Source organism: Myotis nattereri, assembly GCF_964212035.1.
Source record: "Myotis nattereri genome assembly, chromosome: 20".
NCBI lineage: Eukaryota > Metazoa > Chordata > Mammalia > Chiroptera > Vespertilionidae > Myotis > Myotis nattereri.
Window position 1 is genome coordinate 5,774,230 of NC_138096.1, and position 17,230 is coordinate 5,791,459.

Sequence of the window (17,230 nt, forward strand, 5' to 3'; positions counted from 1 at the left end):
TCAGCGTGCTCCCACAGTGGGAGGCCGATTGGGGCCAGCCAGCCCGGCAGGGGGGTGGGGAGGGGGAACTGTAGGAGCGCACTGACCACCAGGGGGCAGCTCCTATGTCGACCGGTCATCACAGTCGCTTAGGCATATATATATGAATTCCTTATTAGATCTATGATTTGAAACATTTCTCTCATTCCATAGCTTGTCTTTCCGCTCTGTTGACTGTGAGGTTTCTATGTTTGATGTGGTCCCGTTGGCCTATTTTTTCTTTGGTTGCCTGTGCACTGGACTCCGCCCAGGACTTACCCAGCAGCTCCTCTGGGTCTCAGGCCTGTGGCCTGAATCACACCCCCAGCTGTCCTGGAATCCTCCAACTCACAGGTGACAGACAGATCATGGGACCGCTCAGCCTCCTCATCGTGGAGATTAGGGTTATCTTAACCGTAGCCAAGGTCATCCACTCACCCCAAAGTTACTGAGCACCAGTGACATGCCCAACAGCGCAGGGGGTGCAGCGATGAGACGGACACGGCCCTGGACCTCAGGCTGCTTTTCGCGTAACGCGCACAGAAGCGCTGGCTGGAAGCGCCTGAGGAGTCTCCCGTGTCTTTTCATGGAAATAGCTTGTCACCAAACCCGGAGACGCGGCTTCCACTTACGATCCAGACGGGGGTGCGGCATCACGCTGTCGGTGTTTATCAAGATGCTCGAGTACAGGAAGAGGTTCCACTCCTCCTCGGGGAGGGACCCGAGGCCGTCTGTGGGTGGACTCTCGCTGGGGTTGTTCTTCATGATGGCGGCGCAAAGCAGGAAGGCGAAGCAGAGCTTGTGCTGGTTGAGCAGCGCGGCAGAGACCACCTACGGGGACAAGGAAACCGTTAGGCGACCGCAGGGAGGGCAGACACGCGTGCGGAATTCGCCTTGAAGGCTGTCCTCACCTTAAATATATTCATGGTCAGCACCTCGATGGAGTGTTTGAGGTGCCTCTCCAAGGGAGGCTTCTCCGGTTTCAACTTGGGTTCTTTGGGGAGACTTACAAGTTCGTGAACTTTCTTGGGAGGGATTTTCTCCCTTTTCGACCCGTGTTCTTCCTGCTCTTTGCCTTTGGAAACGACCGAGGAGAGGAAAACCTGGCGGAACCAGTCCAGGGAGAACTGGTACATGTGACTGATCTGGGTGAGACTGGCCACGACGAAGTAGAGCAGGGCGCCCCGGGTGGCGATGGGGAGGTAGTTTTTACGCGTTGCCTGGATCTCGCGTTCTGCTTTTTCTGTCTCGCTGATGCGCTTGGAGATTTCATTGGAAGTGATCTTGGATTTTCTCAAGGTGTCTACAATTTCCTCGTTATCTAGGACATATCCTAAAAGCAAACAAGAAATGAACGTAAAGAAAAGCCGCTCCCATATCCAGTGGCAGAGTCCTCATTCTGTCCTCGCGATGTAAGAGTTTTCGCTATCGGCTTTTTGTGGGTTTTATTCTGGAGGTGCGCTCTTCAGGGAAGATGAGTCATGATTCTAGTAAGTTTGAATAATAGCACACATGCCCCTCTTCCCACTCCCTCATCTCTTCTTTAAATTACATTCGTGTTAACGGATTCTATTTTTATTGCAGGCACGTAAGTGGTCATTCCATCGTGACGAACGCATTTCCACGGTGACCCGCTATACACAGAGAAGACGAAAATAAAACTTCCAGAAATGAACACGGTTACCCTCATTTCCTGGGACGCACTCGAATATTTCCTATTGTTCTCTATTTTCTTTTCTTTTTTAAAAAAAATATATTTTATTGATTTTTCACAGAGAGGAAGGGAGAGAGATAGAGAGTTAGAAACATCGATGAGAGGGAAACATCGATCAGCTGCCTCCTGCACACTCCCTACTGGGGATGTGCCCGCAACCCAGGTACATGCCCTTGACCGGAATCGAACCTGGGACCTCTCAGTCCACAGGCCGACGCTCTGTCCACTGAGCCAAACTGGTTTCGGCTGTTCTCTATTTTCAAAACAAATACAGTGATCATGACCGATGAGACTGATTGCTCATCTCATGAAGAGGGTGCCCTGCTTTCTGGGAAGGGGAGAGGGGCCGAAGGTGGGCTGATCAGCCATGGCCAGTGAGTCAATGCATCAGGCCTCCACACACCCCAAACGGAGTGGCAGAGCTCCGGGCTGGTGGACACGCGGGTTTGGGAAGAGTGGTCCCCGGAGAGAGCAAGGAGGCTGCGTGCCCTTTCCCTATACTCTGCCCTATGAATGTCTTGCATTTGGCTGTTCCTGAATTACATGCACATTTTTGTGAATCCTCACCAAAGGCTACCATTGATTTTCAGAGTGAGTGGAAGGGAGGGGAGAGATACAGAGAGAGAAACATTGATGTGAGAGACACATCGATTGGGTGCCACCCGCACGCGCCCCAACCGGGGCCAAGGATTGAGCCTGCAACGGACGACCTGGCCCTTGACCGGAATCGAAGCCGGGACCCTTCAGTCCGAGGGCCGACACTCTACCCACTGAGCCGCACCGGCCAGGGCGCCACTCAACAACGCCGTAACTTGCCTTCTGTGTTCTCCAGCAAATTCAGCGTTTTTTCCTCCAGTTCTTCAAGAGTCATCGCGTCCAGGGAAATGCTCTCCAGCAGCTGGAAGCGCTGGTTTTCCAGGTGAGGGACTTCGTGTGTGACGATGGTGGACAGGAACTGATCTTGCAGACCCTGGAAGGTCACGGTGAAGTTGACCACACTGACGGAGTTATAGACGGCAGGAGGGAAGTGCGGGTTGTCTATTTCTGTCGATAAGTATAACCTGGAACACGAGAAAGGTTTCAGCGAAGGTTAGCCGAAGGGGAACATGAAACCACTTTTTTTTTTTAAATAATGAAAAAGGTATTTCTCCTGGAAGTAAACAAGGCTCACTTTCAGCGCTCTTCTACCTTGTACACGAGGTGGCTCTCTGCGAGTTTGTACTCTGTGGAGACATGTGCTACGCAGGACTTTAAACACGCAACCACGCATGATGTTCGTACTACATTTGGCCGGCAATTCAGGACACAGTAAAGACGAATGCCACACAGTAGGCGCTTTGACCTGCCCGTGGGTCACGATAAGACTGGTTTTTCCCCGGAGTAAGAAGCCGGCGGAGGGGTCTGAAGTAGAGGAGTGGTGACAGGATTTGTTCTTAACAGGACAAGTCTGTCTGCTCTCTGGACAGCAGTGTGTGCAGAGGGAGGCGGCTGGTGACAAGCTGGGAGACGGTGGCGTAGTCAGGAGGGGTCAGACTTCATGGCAACCCGACGGAGCGGAGACAATCCTCTTTCCTCTCGATCGGGGGTGAGCGGCGACTCAGGTTAAGGAAGTGGCCCTGGACGCGTGGCCAGAAAGTGACAGGATGGGCTCTGCTGCCCGTCTGCCCGCCAATCTGGAGGCCTCTACCGCATCCCAGACACCCAGTTCTGAGACCAGACCAGGCTGTCGATTCAGGAAAACGCTGCCACGTTAGCATCTCCAGGGCTTTGCCTAATCCATGGCATGGTGTTCAGCGAGGGGGAGAGGATGGGTGACACGGAGCTTTCCTGAGTGTGTTCTGCAGGAAGCCACGTTCTGGAGAGGCCCACCAAGCGGAGGGGTTGCAGGTCCTCGTTGGGAAAAATCTTGTTGAAGTTCGTTAAACTCAGAGCTTTAAGAAAGTAGAGGGATCCGTTTTTGTTGAGGGACACCTACTACATCGCTTGAGGAACGTGCTTTGGTGGATGTGGGAGGAGGCTGGAGACAGAACCCTAAGGCGTGAGGACTTGGCAGCCCTGCTCAAGGGTGAGAGGGGGCCAGGGGCCAGCAGCAGACGGAGCCAGTCTGCCCAAGGCCGGGAAAGAAGGTAAAAGCTCCGGGAAAGGGCTCATTACAATCGTCCTCGAATTCTCTATGCCGGCTACTCCCTCACCCAGCAACTCTCCTGGCCGGCTACCCCCTCACCCAACAACCTCTCCTTGCCGGCTACTCCCTCACCCAGCAACCCCTCCTGGCCGGCTACTCCCTCACCCAGCAACCTCTCCTGGCCGGCTACTCTCTCATCCAGCAACCTCTCCTTGCCGGCTACTCCCTCACCCAGCAACCTCTCCTGGCCACCTACCCCCTCACCCAACAACCTCTCCCGGCCGGCTACCCCCTCACCCAGCAACCTCTCCTGGCCGGCTACCCCCTCACCCAGCAACTCTCCTGGCCGGCTACCCCCTCACCCAGCAACTCTCCTGGCCGGCTACCCCCTCACCCAGCAACTCTCCTGGCCGGCTACCCCCTCACCCAGCAACTCTCCTGGCTGGCTACCCCCTCACCCAGCAACCTCTCCTTGCCGGCTACTCCCTCACCCAGCAACCTCTCCTGGCCGGCTACCCCCTCACCCAGCAACCTCTCCTTGCCGGCTACTCCCTCACCCAGCAACTCTCCTGGCCGGCTACTCCCTCACCCAGCAACCTCTCCTTGCCGGCTACTCCCTCACCCAGCAACCTCTCCTTGCCGGCTACTCCCTCACCCAGCAACCTCTCCTTGCCGGCTACGCCCTCACCCAGCAATTTTCTGAGTATGGAGAGAGTGCATACGACCTACAACTCAACTGTCTGCTTCCCATGGGAACTGTGTTTTTGTGGTAATTAAATGAGACTCTACAGCTGTGCTCGGAAGTTAGTGGGTGGGAGTCACTACTGCCTGGAACAGGATGCAATGTTTTTATCCGCCCAGCAAAGATCTCTGTCTTCTTGCTCTAGATATCAAACACCGGTCTTTTTCAATGGGAGCGGAAGCTTTGCCTGTTGGTTAGGCTAACGCAGTGGTCGGCAAACTGCAGCTTGCGAGCCACATGCTGCTCTTCGGCCCCTTGAGTGTGGCTCTTCCACAAAATACCGACTTCCATGCATGGGCCACAAAGTTTCAATTGCACTGTATGTGTGCGCCTGCACGTGGTATTTTGTGGAAGAGCCACACTCAAGGGGCCAAAGAGCCGCATGGGGCTCGCGAGCCGCAGTTTGCTGGCCACGGGGCTAACGGACCAAATCAAGCTGCCGTGGGTCAGGTAGGGCCAGGCCTCCTCCCGCTTGCTGTCCTTCCTGCGCAGTTTCTGAAAACCTCGTGGAGACCACACGCTTCGCCAGGCACAGGTGGAAAAATATCAGTGTGCAATGAGTGAATAAACAACAATTCATTCTCTGTTCTGTATACTGAGGGCCAAGCCACAGAAACTGAAAACACGAACAAAAGAAGAACATTCAAAATGCAATCTCGCTTCTCCCCCCCAGGAGACGCTTATCAGGGCTGAAACAGGACCTTCGACGCGACGGTCTGAGAAAACAGAAACGTTTGGCTCAGTGGACTAGGACCTTACCTAAAGTTGGAATTATATTCAATCTCAGAATCATTGACCCGGATGAAAGACTGGCCTCTTCTCTGGTAGATGTCCTTCTTCAAAATCCCCTTCAGATTTGCAGGCAAGGTTTCAGGGAGATCCTGAAAAACCCCATAGATGGGAGTTAAACAAGTTCATCTTACACAGAATGAATCGGTGGAAAAGACACAGCTTTAAGAAATGCGAATCTTTTCTTTTCTCATTTTTTTTTAATTGACTAAGCAGCGGTTCTCAACCTGTGGGGGTCGAACGACCCTTTCACAGGGGTCACCTAAGACCATCGGAAAACACATCTATAATGACATACTGTTTTTGTGATTAATCACTATGCTTTAATGATATTCGATTTGTAACAATGAAACGGGGGGTCACCACAACATGAGGAACTGTATTCAAGGGTCGCGGCATTAGGAAGGTTGAGAACCGCTGGAATAAGGTATTGCATGTGTGTCCATATCCCCCCATTGCCCTCCCACCCCACTCCCATATATACGAATCTTATTAACACATTGTTTGCGGGTAGTTTTTATTGCGCGCTAACAGGTGGCGCAGGCCATTTTTGCTAATTTTTTGCGCAAATGGCAGCGTTCAGTAACATTACGATAACTTTAGTTTACGTATTTATACGTTACCCGCATTCTACCGCTAGTCTATAAAAAACGTATTAATACGTGTCCCGAGCTCTACCACTATAGTCAACATTAAAACGTATATATACGTTTCCCGCATACAATGTATTAATATCTGGACACCAGGAAAAGACAGACCTGAGAGAGCTGGACATTCTCACCAAATAGATGCATGTCTTTCCTCCCAAAGGAGTTGACCTGCTACTTCCTTTAAGGCCTCACTCAGGCTTTTTGCTCAGTGCATACTATGTGTGTGTCCGCGGCCTGGGACGAGGGACGCCGGCCGCTGGGGGCACACATACCTGCAGGAGGACACTCCCTCCTGCCTGCATAGCTTTTTCAATCGTCCTGATGTAATCGCTGTCCCGGATGGAGCGCTCCTGCAGCCGCGGCCCTTCCATCTGGCGGATCCAGTGATATGCTTGCTCGTGGGGGTCAATCAGCAGAGGCCAGGGCAGGCCGTTCTGGATCAGGATGGCGTTCTCCGTCGAATACTGACCAAGAGGCAGCCCCTGCTGATGCCACTGGCGGATCTGGAATGAGACCACGGATGCGTTCATTGTTTTGTGAACTTCTTCAACGTGGTTAATACCTACAGGACGTACCCGCCCGTTGGTCGCTTGCAGCCCGGATCCACCGGCGTGGTCCTGCTGGGCTGGTGTTCAAGTCGCCCTTATTTGACCTCATAACGGCCCCTAAGTGATGCCGGCCCTATCCGGTTTGGCTCAATGGATAGAGCGTCGGCCTGCGGACTAAAGAGTCCTGGGTTGGATTCCGGTCAAGGGCACATGCCCGGGTTACGGGTCCAATCCCCAGTAGGGGGTGTGCAGGAGGCAGCCGATCCATGATTCTCTCTCATCGTGGATGTTTCTATCTCTCCCTCTCCCTCTCCCTTCCTCTCTGAAATCAATAAAAATATATTAAAAAAAAAAAAAGAGTAGTGATGCTGGCAATTCAGATGTGCCAGAGAGAAGCCGTGATGGGCTTCCTTTCAGTGAAAAGGTGTGCATATATAGAAAAAAACATGGGACAGGCCGACAGCTGTCAGAGGGGAGGGGCGACTGGGTGAAAGAAGGTGAAAGGATTAGCCAAAGAACATATATGCATAGCCCATGGGCACGGACAACAGTGTGCTGATGGCCAGAGGGAATTTGGGGCGGGGGGCTGGATAGAGGTGGGCAAAGGTGGGGGGATGGGGACATCTGTAATACAATACAGTGTCAACAATAAAAACAAAGTACAAAAAGAAAAGAAAAGAAAAACACACCAGTATATACAGGGCCCGGTACCATCTGCAGTTCCAGGCATCCCCTGCTGACAGGGGGGACCACTGTACTTGGGATCGATATATCAATTTGGAAAAACTGATCTATGGAACTTCAACTTCCCAATATTGAGTGTTCCAGTTCATGAACATGGTATAACTCTTCATTTGTTCAGGTTTCTTAAAATTTATCTCCGTATTTTATAGTTTTATACAAATTTTTTTTTTTTTTTTGGATAATGCATATCGATGCTATAGAAATGGCACCTAAAAACATGGCTATTTGTTGCTGGTGTAGAGAAACGCCATTGGTTTTTGCATACTGACTTTAATTCCAGAAACTTGGCTAAACGTTCGGGAATGCTCACGGTATATCTACCTATTCTCGTCAGTTTCCTAGGTACATAACACCTTCAAAATTTTCTACTTTTGCCAAAACCGGTTTGGCTCAGTGGATAGAGCGTCGGCCTGCGGACTGAAGGGTCCCAGGTTCGATTCCGGGCAAGGGCATGTGCCTAGGTTGCGGGCACATCCCCAGTGGGAGATGTACAGGAGGCAGCTGATCGATGTCTCTCTCTCATCGATGGTTCTAACTATCTATCTCTCTCCCTTCCTCTCTGTAAAAAAATCAATAAAATATATTTTAAAAAAAAAATTTCCTATTTTTTTTGTTTTTTTCCTTCCCAACTCCTCTAATAGCTTTAATTTCTTTTTCTTGCCTTATTGCACAGTCTAGGATCTCTGGTCTCGAGCTGAGTAGGTGCTTAGAGCCAACCCTTTGTCGCGTTTCCAATCTCAAAGGAAAAACTTTCACTGATGCTCATTTTTTTTTTTTTCCAATCCTGGTTTCTTCTTTGACTTGTGATTAGTTTAGGAGTATATTTCCTAATTTTCAGAAATATCGGGTTTTTCAAAGAAACTTTAAATTACTGATTTCTAGCTAATTGCGCTTTGATCAGACACCATAAGATTGAAATCCTCTGACGTTTGCTGAACTTTATTTGTGGTCCATTACAAGGCCAACTTTGGCAAAGCTCTCTGTGTGCTTGCATAGAATGTGTCACCTGCAGGTGTGGGCTGCAGAGTCCTATTGTGCCCATTACTCATTTGTTAATCATGTTGGGCAAATCTTCTCTATTCCTACCGACTTTTGTGACCTTTTCCTACGGGTTACAGAAAGAAGAGTCTTAAAATCGCTCGCTACGATGGCAGGTTTGTCCATTTTTATATGAAGTTCTTTTAACGTTCGTTTTATATGAATCTGAGGTCATGTTATTAGGTACAAACAAATTTAGAATTGTTAACGCATTCTCGAAGACTTAAGCCAATGCTTACTGTGTTGTAACACATGGTTACACAATTCTAGCAATCCCTTTTTGCATTCAAGTTTATGCTCTCTTTTTAAAAACATAATCTATAGAAAATGGGGAGGAAATTTACCATAATCAATCTTTGTGTTTTAGATGTGTCTTCTCTAAGTAACATATGATTTCCGCTTTGTATTTTGGTTTACATTTTTATATAGTCTTATAAGCTTAGCCTTTTAATTGGACCATTTACATTTAATGTAATTATTGATTTATTTGGGTTTAAATTTGTTCTTAGTGTTATAAAAACAAATTGCTTCTGAGAATTTGTAGGTTGGATGGTCAGTTTAAGTTGAGTTGTCAGCAGGGGAACCAATTTAAAATTACTCTCTGGGATACCATTGTTGGAACTTACGTAGACAATAAATATCTATTGATAAATTAATAAATGTGAGGTCTATATCCTGGCTGTTTCTAAGAATACTACCTGTGATTTAATAAGTTCACCAATTTATTAATGAAAGGATTTTCAGGGAAAGAAATTGGCTATATTTATTAGACAGTGTTGCCATGAGAAAAAATGTATTTTGTGACTTTTGCCCAAAGGATTGGGAAATAGTAGATGTAACTAATTGAGGAATTAAAACTATAACTTAAAAAAAAAATTTAAGGCCTAGAACAGACTTCAGTACTTTCATTTATCAAGATGATTTGGGGGAAAGACCCAAGCCAAATAAATGCACATGCAAAAATTCAAATCAACAATAAAGCCACTCAACTGGATAATAGATATGGTAGTACCTGCTGTGTTTGTGCCATGACTTCAATTAAAGAAAAGTGAGAAGACAAAGAAATGTTGTTTTTAGTGCAAAGATTCTCCCACTCATTCACAATCAGCTCGCGGAATTCTGCTGTTAATACTCCGCTGTAGACAATGCACGCTGCTGAAATCAGGATGTCGCCCACAATCCCTTCCAACTTGCTGTCTATCTGATCGATTGTTTCTTGCCATCGAGTCTAAATGTTAAAATGAAAATGAGTTACTGGTCTTTACTATAAAATCTACTATTTCGAGACATTTTGGAAATTAAATGGCCCCCCCAGTTGGATCAGTCATTGCCATTCCTATTCCTCTTCTCCTGCTGTGGTTGCATAGTACAATTAATCATGGCTAAAATAAAAACACACACTTTTTTTTTTTTTTTTAAGGGAACACGAGTCCTATTTTTGGATTTGCCGACGGGATCATATTCGCTAAGATGGACAGGCGTTTCAAATCCTTTGTGTAATAAAGCAGGGCAATTAAAAAACAAATCATATTATGTTATTAATGGCGTTCAATAATAATAATGTCCAATATTTATTAACTCCTCACTTATCTGATAGTCATTTTACTTTGAAAAAAATCTCACTGGACTCTTTCAATATCCCGTTAAATAAAAGCCACTGACTTCATTTTAAGAGAGGAGGAAGCTGAAGGTTAGAGAAGTTAGGCAGCTTGCTCAAGTTCACAAAGCTCTCGCTGGGTGGCTGGGGTCTGAACCCACGCTTCCTGGCTGTGCGGCCTCCTCCCTCGACCTGTGCTTAACTGTCGGTAAATGAAGCGCCCTGGCCAAGACCCCGGCCTCCGGCAGCTGAACACCTGGGCTAACGCTGATGTTCGGCCACCGCTCAACATACAGGCTCTCAAGGACATAGACAGAGGGATGTGCTCTCCCTCTGCTGGGCTTAACTTCATAACCTCCTTCCGCCTGCCCTGTAGGAGTCTTCCCTCATAGGTCTCTACTTCAGGTTCTCAACCTGTGGGTCGCGACCCCTTTGGGGGTCGAACGACCCTTTCCCAGGGGTCGCCCAAGACCATCGGAAGACACATCTATAATCACATATTGTTTTTGTGATGAATCACTATGCTTTCATGATGTTCCATTTGTAACAATGAAATTGGGGGGCACCACGACATGAGGAACTGTATGAAAGGGTCGCGGCATTAGGAAGGTTGAGCACCACTGCTCTGCTTAAACCAACTAAATTAAAATGATGTGGCCCTGACCGGTTTGGCTCAGCGGATGGAGCATCGGCCTGTGGACTCAAGGGTCCCAGGTTCGATTCCGGTCAAGGGCATGTACCTTGGTTGCGGGCACATCCCCAGTTGGGGGTGTGCAGGAGGCAGCTGATCGACGTTTCTCTCTCATCGATGTTTCTGGCTCTCTATCCCTCTCCCTTCCTCTCTGTAAAAAATAAAAATCAATAAAATAAAATGATGTTGAGGGTTCTGTACCATCTTTTGAGAGAGCTGAGATCTGACTAAACCTCCTTGGCTCACTAGGGATTCCAGGATAGACAAAGAAGATGAGTTAGAAGAGAAATAATAAGATAAGGTGAAAAAGGTCAAAAGACAGGCAGAACAAAAGAAAACGCTCTTTTCCCTTCCTGGCGCCCCCCCACCCCACCCCCTTTCGCCCCATCCCTTCTGATACATTCATCCCGGGTTGTTCCTGTGCCAGAAAAGAGAACCTGACACAGAGTTTTACTGGGCATCGCACCAAGGTGTGCTGATGCCTTAGGGACCAGCGAAACAACTTCTGATCTTTGGGGTCGGTTACCCCTGTTTGAAGACAAGCATAAGAAATTAATGGAGGAGACAGAAGACCAACAAAAGTCACACCTTCTCATCTCCCAGGGCGGTGAGCAGCACAGACGCACAGTACATGCGCCTCATGGCGAGCTGTCTGCGACCTGCTAGTATGTCTTTCTCAGCAACGATATCTCTGTAGGTGGCACGCAAAACCTGCAAATGTTCTTCAACCTAAAAGACAGTTAATTTATTATTGAGATTAATCTTATTTTGCCTCAAGAGTTTATTTCTATTCATAGAAATACTAGAGGCCAGGTGCACGAAATGCGTGCACGGGTAGGGTCCCCAGGCCTGGCTGGTGATCAAGGCCGATCAGGGCCTTCCGGCTGCTGGCCGGGGCCTTCCTTCATTCTGCGTCGCCCCCTGGTGGTCAGCACACGTCATAACGAGTGGTCGAACTCCTGGTCGATTGAACTCTCAAGGAGACAATTTGCATATTAGCCTTTTATTATATAGGAAGGAAGGATAGTGTGTAAACCACTTCATTTTCACATCCTGGAAAATCTTCCAGGAAAGATACACTATTTTACCAATAAAAATGTACACTGCAATATTTAAATAAATAATCCCTTGATATTGAAGTTTTGTTTTTTCAAGTAGAATTTTATTGGTTTCAGAGAGGAAGAGGGAGGGGGAGAGAGATAGAAACATCAACGATGAGAGAGTATCATGGATCAGCTGTCTCCTGCATGAACCCCACTGGGGATCGAGCCTGCAACCCAGGCATCTGCCCTGACTGGGAATTGAACCATGACCTCCTGGTTCATAGGTTGACGCTCAACCACTGAGCCACACCAGCAGGGCTGAAGTTTGTTTTTTTTTTAAATGCCACCTTCAATAAACTACATAGAAGAAAACACAGGTACTAAACTTATGGACCTGGGTCTTAGAGAAGATTTTATGAATTTGACCCCAAAGGCAAGGGAAAAAAAGGCAAAAATAAATGAATGGGACTATATCAAACTGCAGAGCTTCTGCCCAGCAAAAGAAACTGCCAACAAAACGAAAAGGCAGCCAACCAAATGGGAGAAGATATTTGTGAACAGCAGCTCTGACAAGGGGTTAATATGCAAAATACATAAAGAACTCATACAGCTCCACACCAAACAAACAATCCCATTCAAAAAGGGGCAGAGGAGCTGAGCAGACACTTCTCCCAAGGCATACACATGGCCAACAGGTACAATATATATCAGAGAAATGCAAATAAAAACTACGACGAGATGCCATCTCACCCCGCGAACATGGCCATTATCGACAAGACAAGTCACGACAAGTGTTGGAGAGGTTTTGGAGCAAAAGGAACCCTCAGTCCCTGCTGGTGGGAATGTCACTGGTGCAGCCACTTTGGAGAACAGCATGAAAGCTCCTCAAAAAATAATGAAGAATAAGAGTTACCGTAGGACCCAGCAGTCCCTCCTCTGAGATTCCACCGGAAACATCGGAAAACGTTATTGGCAAAGGTATCGACACCCCATGTTTATTGCAGCTCTACTCATGGTGGCCAAGACATGGAAGCAACCAAAGTGTCCTTTGATAGAGGGCTGGATGAAGAAGATGGGGTACCCAAACACCATGGGATGCTACTCAGCCGTAAGAAAAGATGAAATAACGCCATTACTGACAAGACGGATGGACCGCGAGACTATTCTGCTAAGTGAAGTCAGTCAGTCAGAAAAGGCGAAGAACCGTTTGATTTCACTCATATGTAGGATATAAAACTGAATCTCACAGACGCAGACAACAGAGGGACGGGGTGGTAAAGGGTGGAGGGGGCCGAATATATGGTGACGGGAGACGATTTGACTTCGGGTGGTGGGCACACAATGCCATACACAGATCATGTTTCACTTGGAACCTGTATGATCGTACTGACCAGTGTTCACCCCAATAAAATTAAATTGTAGAAAGGGGGGTGAACAGGAGAACAAGTCACGCGGGCGTTCGAGTAGACCAGGGTAAGGGATGATGGTATTTTGGCCGAGTGGTCTCCCAACTTTTTATCACAGCTACCCCCAAATTATTAGAAAAACAATGTGTCTGCTCACCTATGTTTAAGGTAACATTTAGATTTTCCATCATCTATAATAATAAAAGTGTAAAATGATAATTAGACCGGACGATCTTCCGGACAAAGCTGGGGCTGCCCCGATCCCAGATGCCTGTCGGTGGCCAGAGGAAAGTCCGGGTCCCGGGTGCCAGAGGGAAGCTGGTGCCAGCAGCCGGGGGGAAGGAAGGCCGACTCTTGCTCGAATTTTGTGCATCGGGCCTCTAGTTTCATCGTAATTAAGCCTTTACTACCTTCATGATCATCCCCATTTTATCTTCAACTTATGAAATCTACTGAGATGATGACTCTTTCCGGATGCTGTTGACTAGTTCATAAAGGTGTCGACAGTTTAACGGGTAAAAAAAATGTCTTACCAGCTGCAAACCTCTTTGTTTTTCTGCCAACCTTTGTTGTGAAATTCTTAGAACGTTCTGGGCTTCGGTGACTTGGATCTCTTTCGGGCCCACCACCTTAAAAGGAACGTCACAGCATTTGAGTGTTAAGAAAGTCAAGTTCACTTTTTAAAAAATGCCACTTTTGTTTAAAAATATATTGTTATTGATTTCAGAGAGGAAGGGAGACGGAGAGACAGATACATCAATGATGAGAGAGAATCACTGATTGGCTGCCTACAGCACGCCCCTACTGGGGACCAAGCCTGCAACCCGGGCAGGTGCCCTCGACCAGAATCGAACCCAGGACCCTTCAGTCCGCTGGCCAATAATCTATCCACTGAGCCAAACCAGCCAGGGCTGAAACGCCACTTTTGTTTAAAAGACATTTATAAGTGTCAACCCTTAGGATGAACTTGCCGAGAATTACGTGTACAGAAGGAATATAAAATAGTTTAATATGGCGAAATATAGTAAAACAAATACATGAAAGAGCAGCATCGCTGCCATAAAGATCGGAATTGGACAGGAGGGCTTGATAGCTGTGCGCGTTGGCTTGTGTTTGATTACAGGGTGTGTCCTTGCGTATTTCTTTCCCGACAAGTTCACTTGCGTCTTGTTAAATGAACAGTATTCCTGGATACTTAGTCTGTGCGAAGCGTCGCTTCCCAGCTGCTTTGGACGTTTGGGAGGGAAAGGCGTACCTTCCGAACGTTGTGGTAGTTGTTCAGAGCTATGATCCACTCGCACATGGAGCAGCAGGCGACAGACACGTGGGCGATCTTTTTGGGGTGGAAGTCGGGTAAGGTTAAAAACTTCTTCAGCTTTATGAACACCTGCAGAGAGCGTAAGCGGGGTGTCACGTGAGAAAGATCGATTCTGGATGTGAAGTCCTCCCTCATCCGCCTTAGGGTGAAATCTTATCTCCCGGCAGAAATACCCGGCTGCTCCCGGGCAGGAGGAAAACCACATACCTAGCTAGCCCTGCCTGGTGGCTCAGTGGTTAGAGCGCCGGCCTTTGGACCGGAGGGTCTCGGGTTTGATTCCTGGTCAGAGCACAGACCTGGTTGCAGGTTTGGTCCCTGGCCCCGCGCAGGAGGCAACCAATCGATGTCTCTCTCTCACATCCATGTTCCTCCCCCCCCTCTCTCTTTTCTCTCTCTCTCTCCCCCCGCCTTCCCACCCTCTCTAAAAACCAATGGAAAAAAATATCCCTGGGTGAGGATTAACAAACCCCCCCCCCCCCACACACACACCTCAGCACAAACTGGCTCTCGTACCAATGATTTTTCCAGAGGGGGAAGCCCCCAGTGCAGACATCGTGTCGCTGCTGTTATTGCTACAGGGCCTTCGCTACAGTTTTTAAAAGAGGAGCTCCGTTTGAAAGTAAAAATAGAACACGTTAAATTTCTCCGGCTTTGCACAAGTTGGGGTGCGCAGAGGTCTGAGATCTCCTTCCTGTGGGCCTCAGGGGTGAGGGGCTGGGGATCCCAAGAGGGGAATGGGCTGGACACACCTGCTCAGAGGTCTCGCCGGCCAACGGCGGGGGGGGGCATGGCCCGGGGCACCCTGGGGCTCATGAGGTCACCCTCTCGCTTAGCTGTGCCACACGCCTATAGACCAGTGGTCGGCAAACTGCGGCTCGCGAGCCACATGCGGCTCTTTGGCCCCTGGAGTGTGGCTCTTCCACAAAATACCACGTGTGGGCGCGCACGGACGGTGCGATTGAAACTTCGTGGCCCATGCGCAGAAGTCGGTATTTTGTGGAAGAGCCGCCCGCACTCAAGGGGCCGAAGAGCCGCATGTGGCTCGCGAGCCGCAGTTTGCCGACCACTGCGATAGACCCACTGTGTGGAAAGGGCACAGCCCACGGTGGAGACAGCCCGCAGTATTTCTCATCTACTTCTGGGGGCCGTGGTCAGGAAGAAATCTCAGGTTCCTCCTCCCCCAACCCCCCCAAGCAGGACAGAACCACTCAGCTGAGGGATGCAGGCAGCCTGCCCTCGGTTTATTATTGGGGCTCCTATCTATCACAATAAAAGCGTAATATGCTAATTAGACCGGACGCCCTTCCAGACAACCTTCTGGATGTCCTTCTGGGGGCTTTAGAGAGGAATCTGCTTCTTGCCTCTTTTGGCTTCTGGTGGCCACACATGACCTGGATCGGGGCCACACCAGTGGCATCTGGCTCTCCTGTGCATCCATCTACCTACAGTGCCAGGGCCCAGGGCCTTGTAACTCGCTGCCTACCCTGCTCCCCCTTTCCTCTTCCTGCAAGTCTCACCTGTCCAGCAGGGCCCCACTCTATGCTGCCCTCACCCCACTGCTCGCTCAGGGCTCTGGCCCTGCTATCATCCTTCTTGACATCCTACAGTAAAGCCACAGCCTTCTCTTTTGTTAACTATATTCCTATTGATTTATTAGAGAGGAAGGGAGAGGGAGAGGGAGAGAGAGAAACATCAATGATGAGAGAGAATCATTGATCAGCTGCCTCCTGCACCCCCCAACACTGGGGATCGAGCCCACAACCCGGGCCTGTGCCCTGACCGGGAATCGAACTGTGACCTCCTGACTCTTAGGCTGGTTCTTAACCACTGAGCCACACCAGCCGGGCAAGTCTCTGAATCAGATCTGCTCCAGAAAAACTCTTCACGAGGTGTCCAGACGACCTTACTTTCTCTGATTTCTTTTCTGTGCTCCAATCTGCCCCCATCTCCTCCCACACACGTCGGCACTGACAAGTGCTCAGAACAGTGCCGGCCGCATGTTGTACATAATCCTTTGACGCACCCATAACAATAGCTCTCAGGGACCAGGTTCAGGATGGTGGCGCAGGCAGACCCCCTCCTCCCCTCCTCCCATGGAGACACCAAATCCACAGCTCCCTGTGGAACAATGACCTCTGAATGGAACCCCCAAAACGACCCTGGGTGACTGCTATGATTTGGGCAAAAGAGAATCACTGATGAGCTGCCTCCGTCACCCCTCTACCCCCCCTCACTGGGGATCGAGCCTGCAACCCATGCATGTGACCTCCTGGTTCATAGGTCAACGCTCAACCTGGGTGCGACACCAGCCGGGCCAGGATTCTGATTTTAACGCTTCTGTTTGACTCCCTTGGTTTGTTAATGCAAACGTGCCCCGGATGCAGTCATCGGCGAGCAGCTTTTTACCTTATCGGGTAACCGGTCCTTGTCGAGGTGAACCAGCTTTTTCAGGAAGCCAGTCTCCGAGAGCAGTAGCTTGGCCGTAGCCCAGGTAGGTTTCTTCTGCAGGAGGATGCAGACCGCATTCATGACGGTCAGGACCAGGTTAGGGGGGCGCGTGTAGACTCTGCAACAGACGGCGAGACACTCGTCAGCTTCACGAGGAAAGTCACACGCGCCCTGTCAACAATCTCAGAAGACAACACATACAGATTCTTTTAACAAGCGCTTTCAATAGGGAGAACTAATGGCCGATACATAGCTTTTATTTTTTTCATTATTTGCGTGTCTTTAAAAATTTGGGTGTCTTGCCCGGCTGGCGGTGGCTCAGTGGTTGAGAGGCAACCTATGACCTGCATGCCCCCTAC

At 49.0% G+C, this 17,230-nt stretch overlaps 1 protein-coding gene across 1 annotated transcript in view; it reads right to left on the minus strand.

The window, feature by feature from the left end:
* Positions 1-17,230, minus strand: part of DNAH14 (dynein axonemal heavy chain 14) — a gene marked incomplete at its 3' end in the record, with an annotated part of 134,599 nt that overhangs the window by 17,370 nt on the left and 99,999 nt on the right. The window contains exons 60-69 of the mRNA XM_081114519.1: positions 16,830-16,989; positions 14,361-14,492; positions 13,639-13,734; positions 11,245-11,385; positions 9,381-9,596; positions 6,311-6,541; positions 5,359-5,480; positions 2,537-2,793; positions 930-1,339; positions 651-849 (exon numbers count right to left, since the gene is read on the minus strand). Of these exons, the coding sequence (XP_080970645.1) occupies positions 651-849; positions 930-1,339; positions 2,537-2,793; positions 5,359-5,480; positions 6,311-6,541; positions 9,381-9,596; positions 11,245-11,385; positions 13,639-13,734; positions 14,361-14,492; positions 16,830-16,989 (1,964 nt within the window). The remainder of the gene's footprint in view (positions 1-650; positions 850-929; positions 1,340-2,536; positions 2,794-5,358; positions 5,481-6,310; positions 6,542-9,380; positions 9,597-11,244; positions 11,386-13,638; positions 13,735-14,360; positions 14,493-16,829; positions 16,990-17,230) is intronic.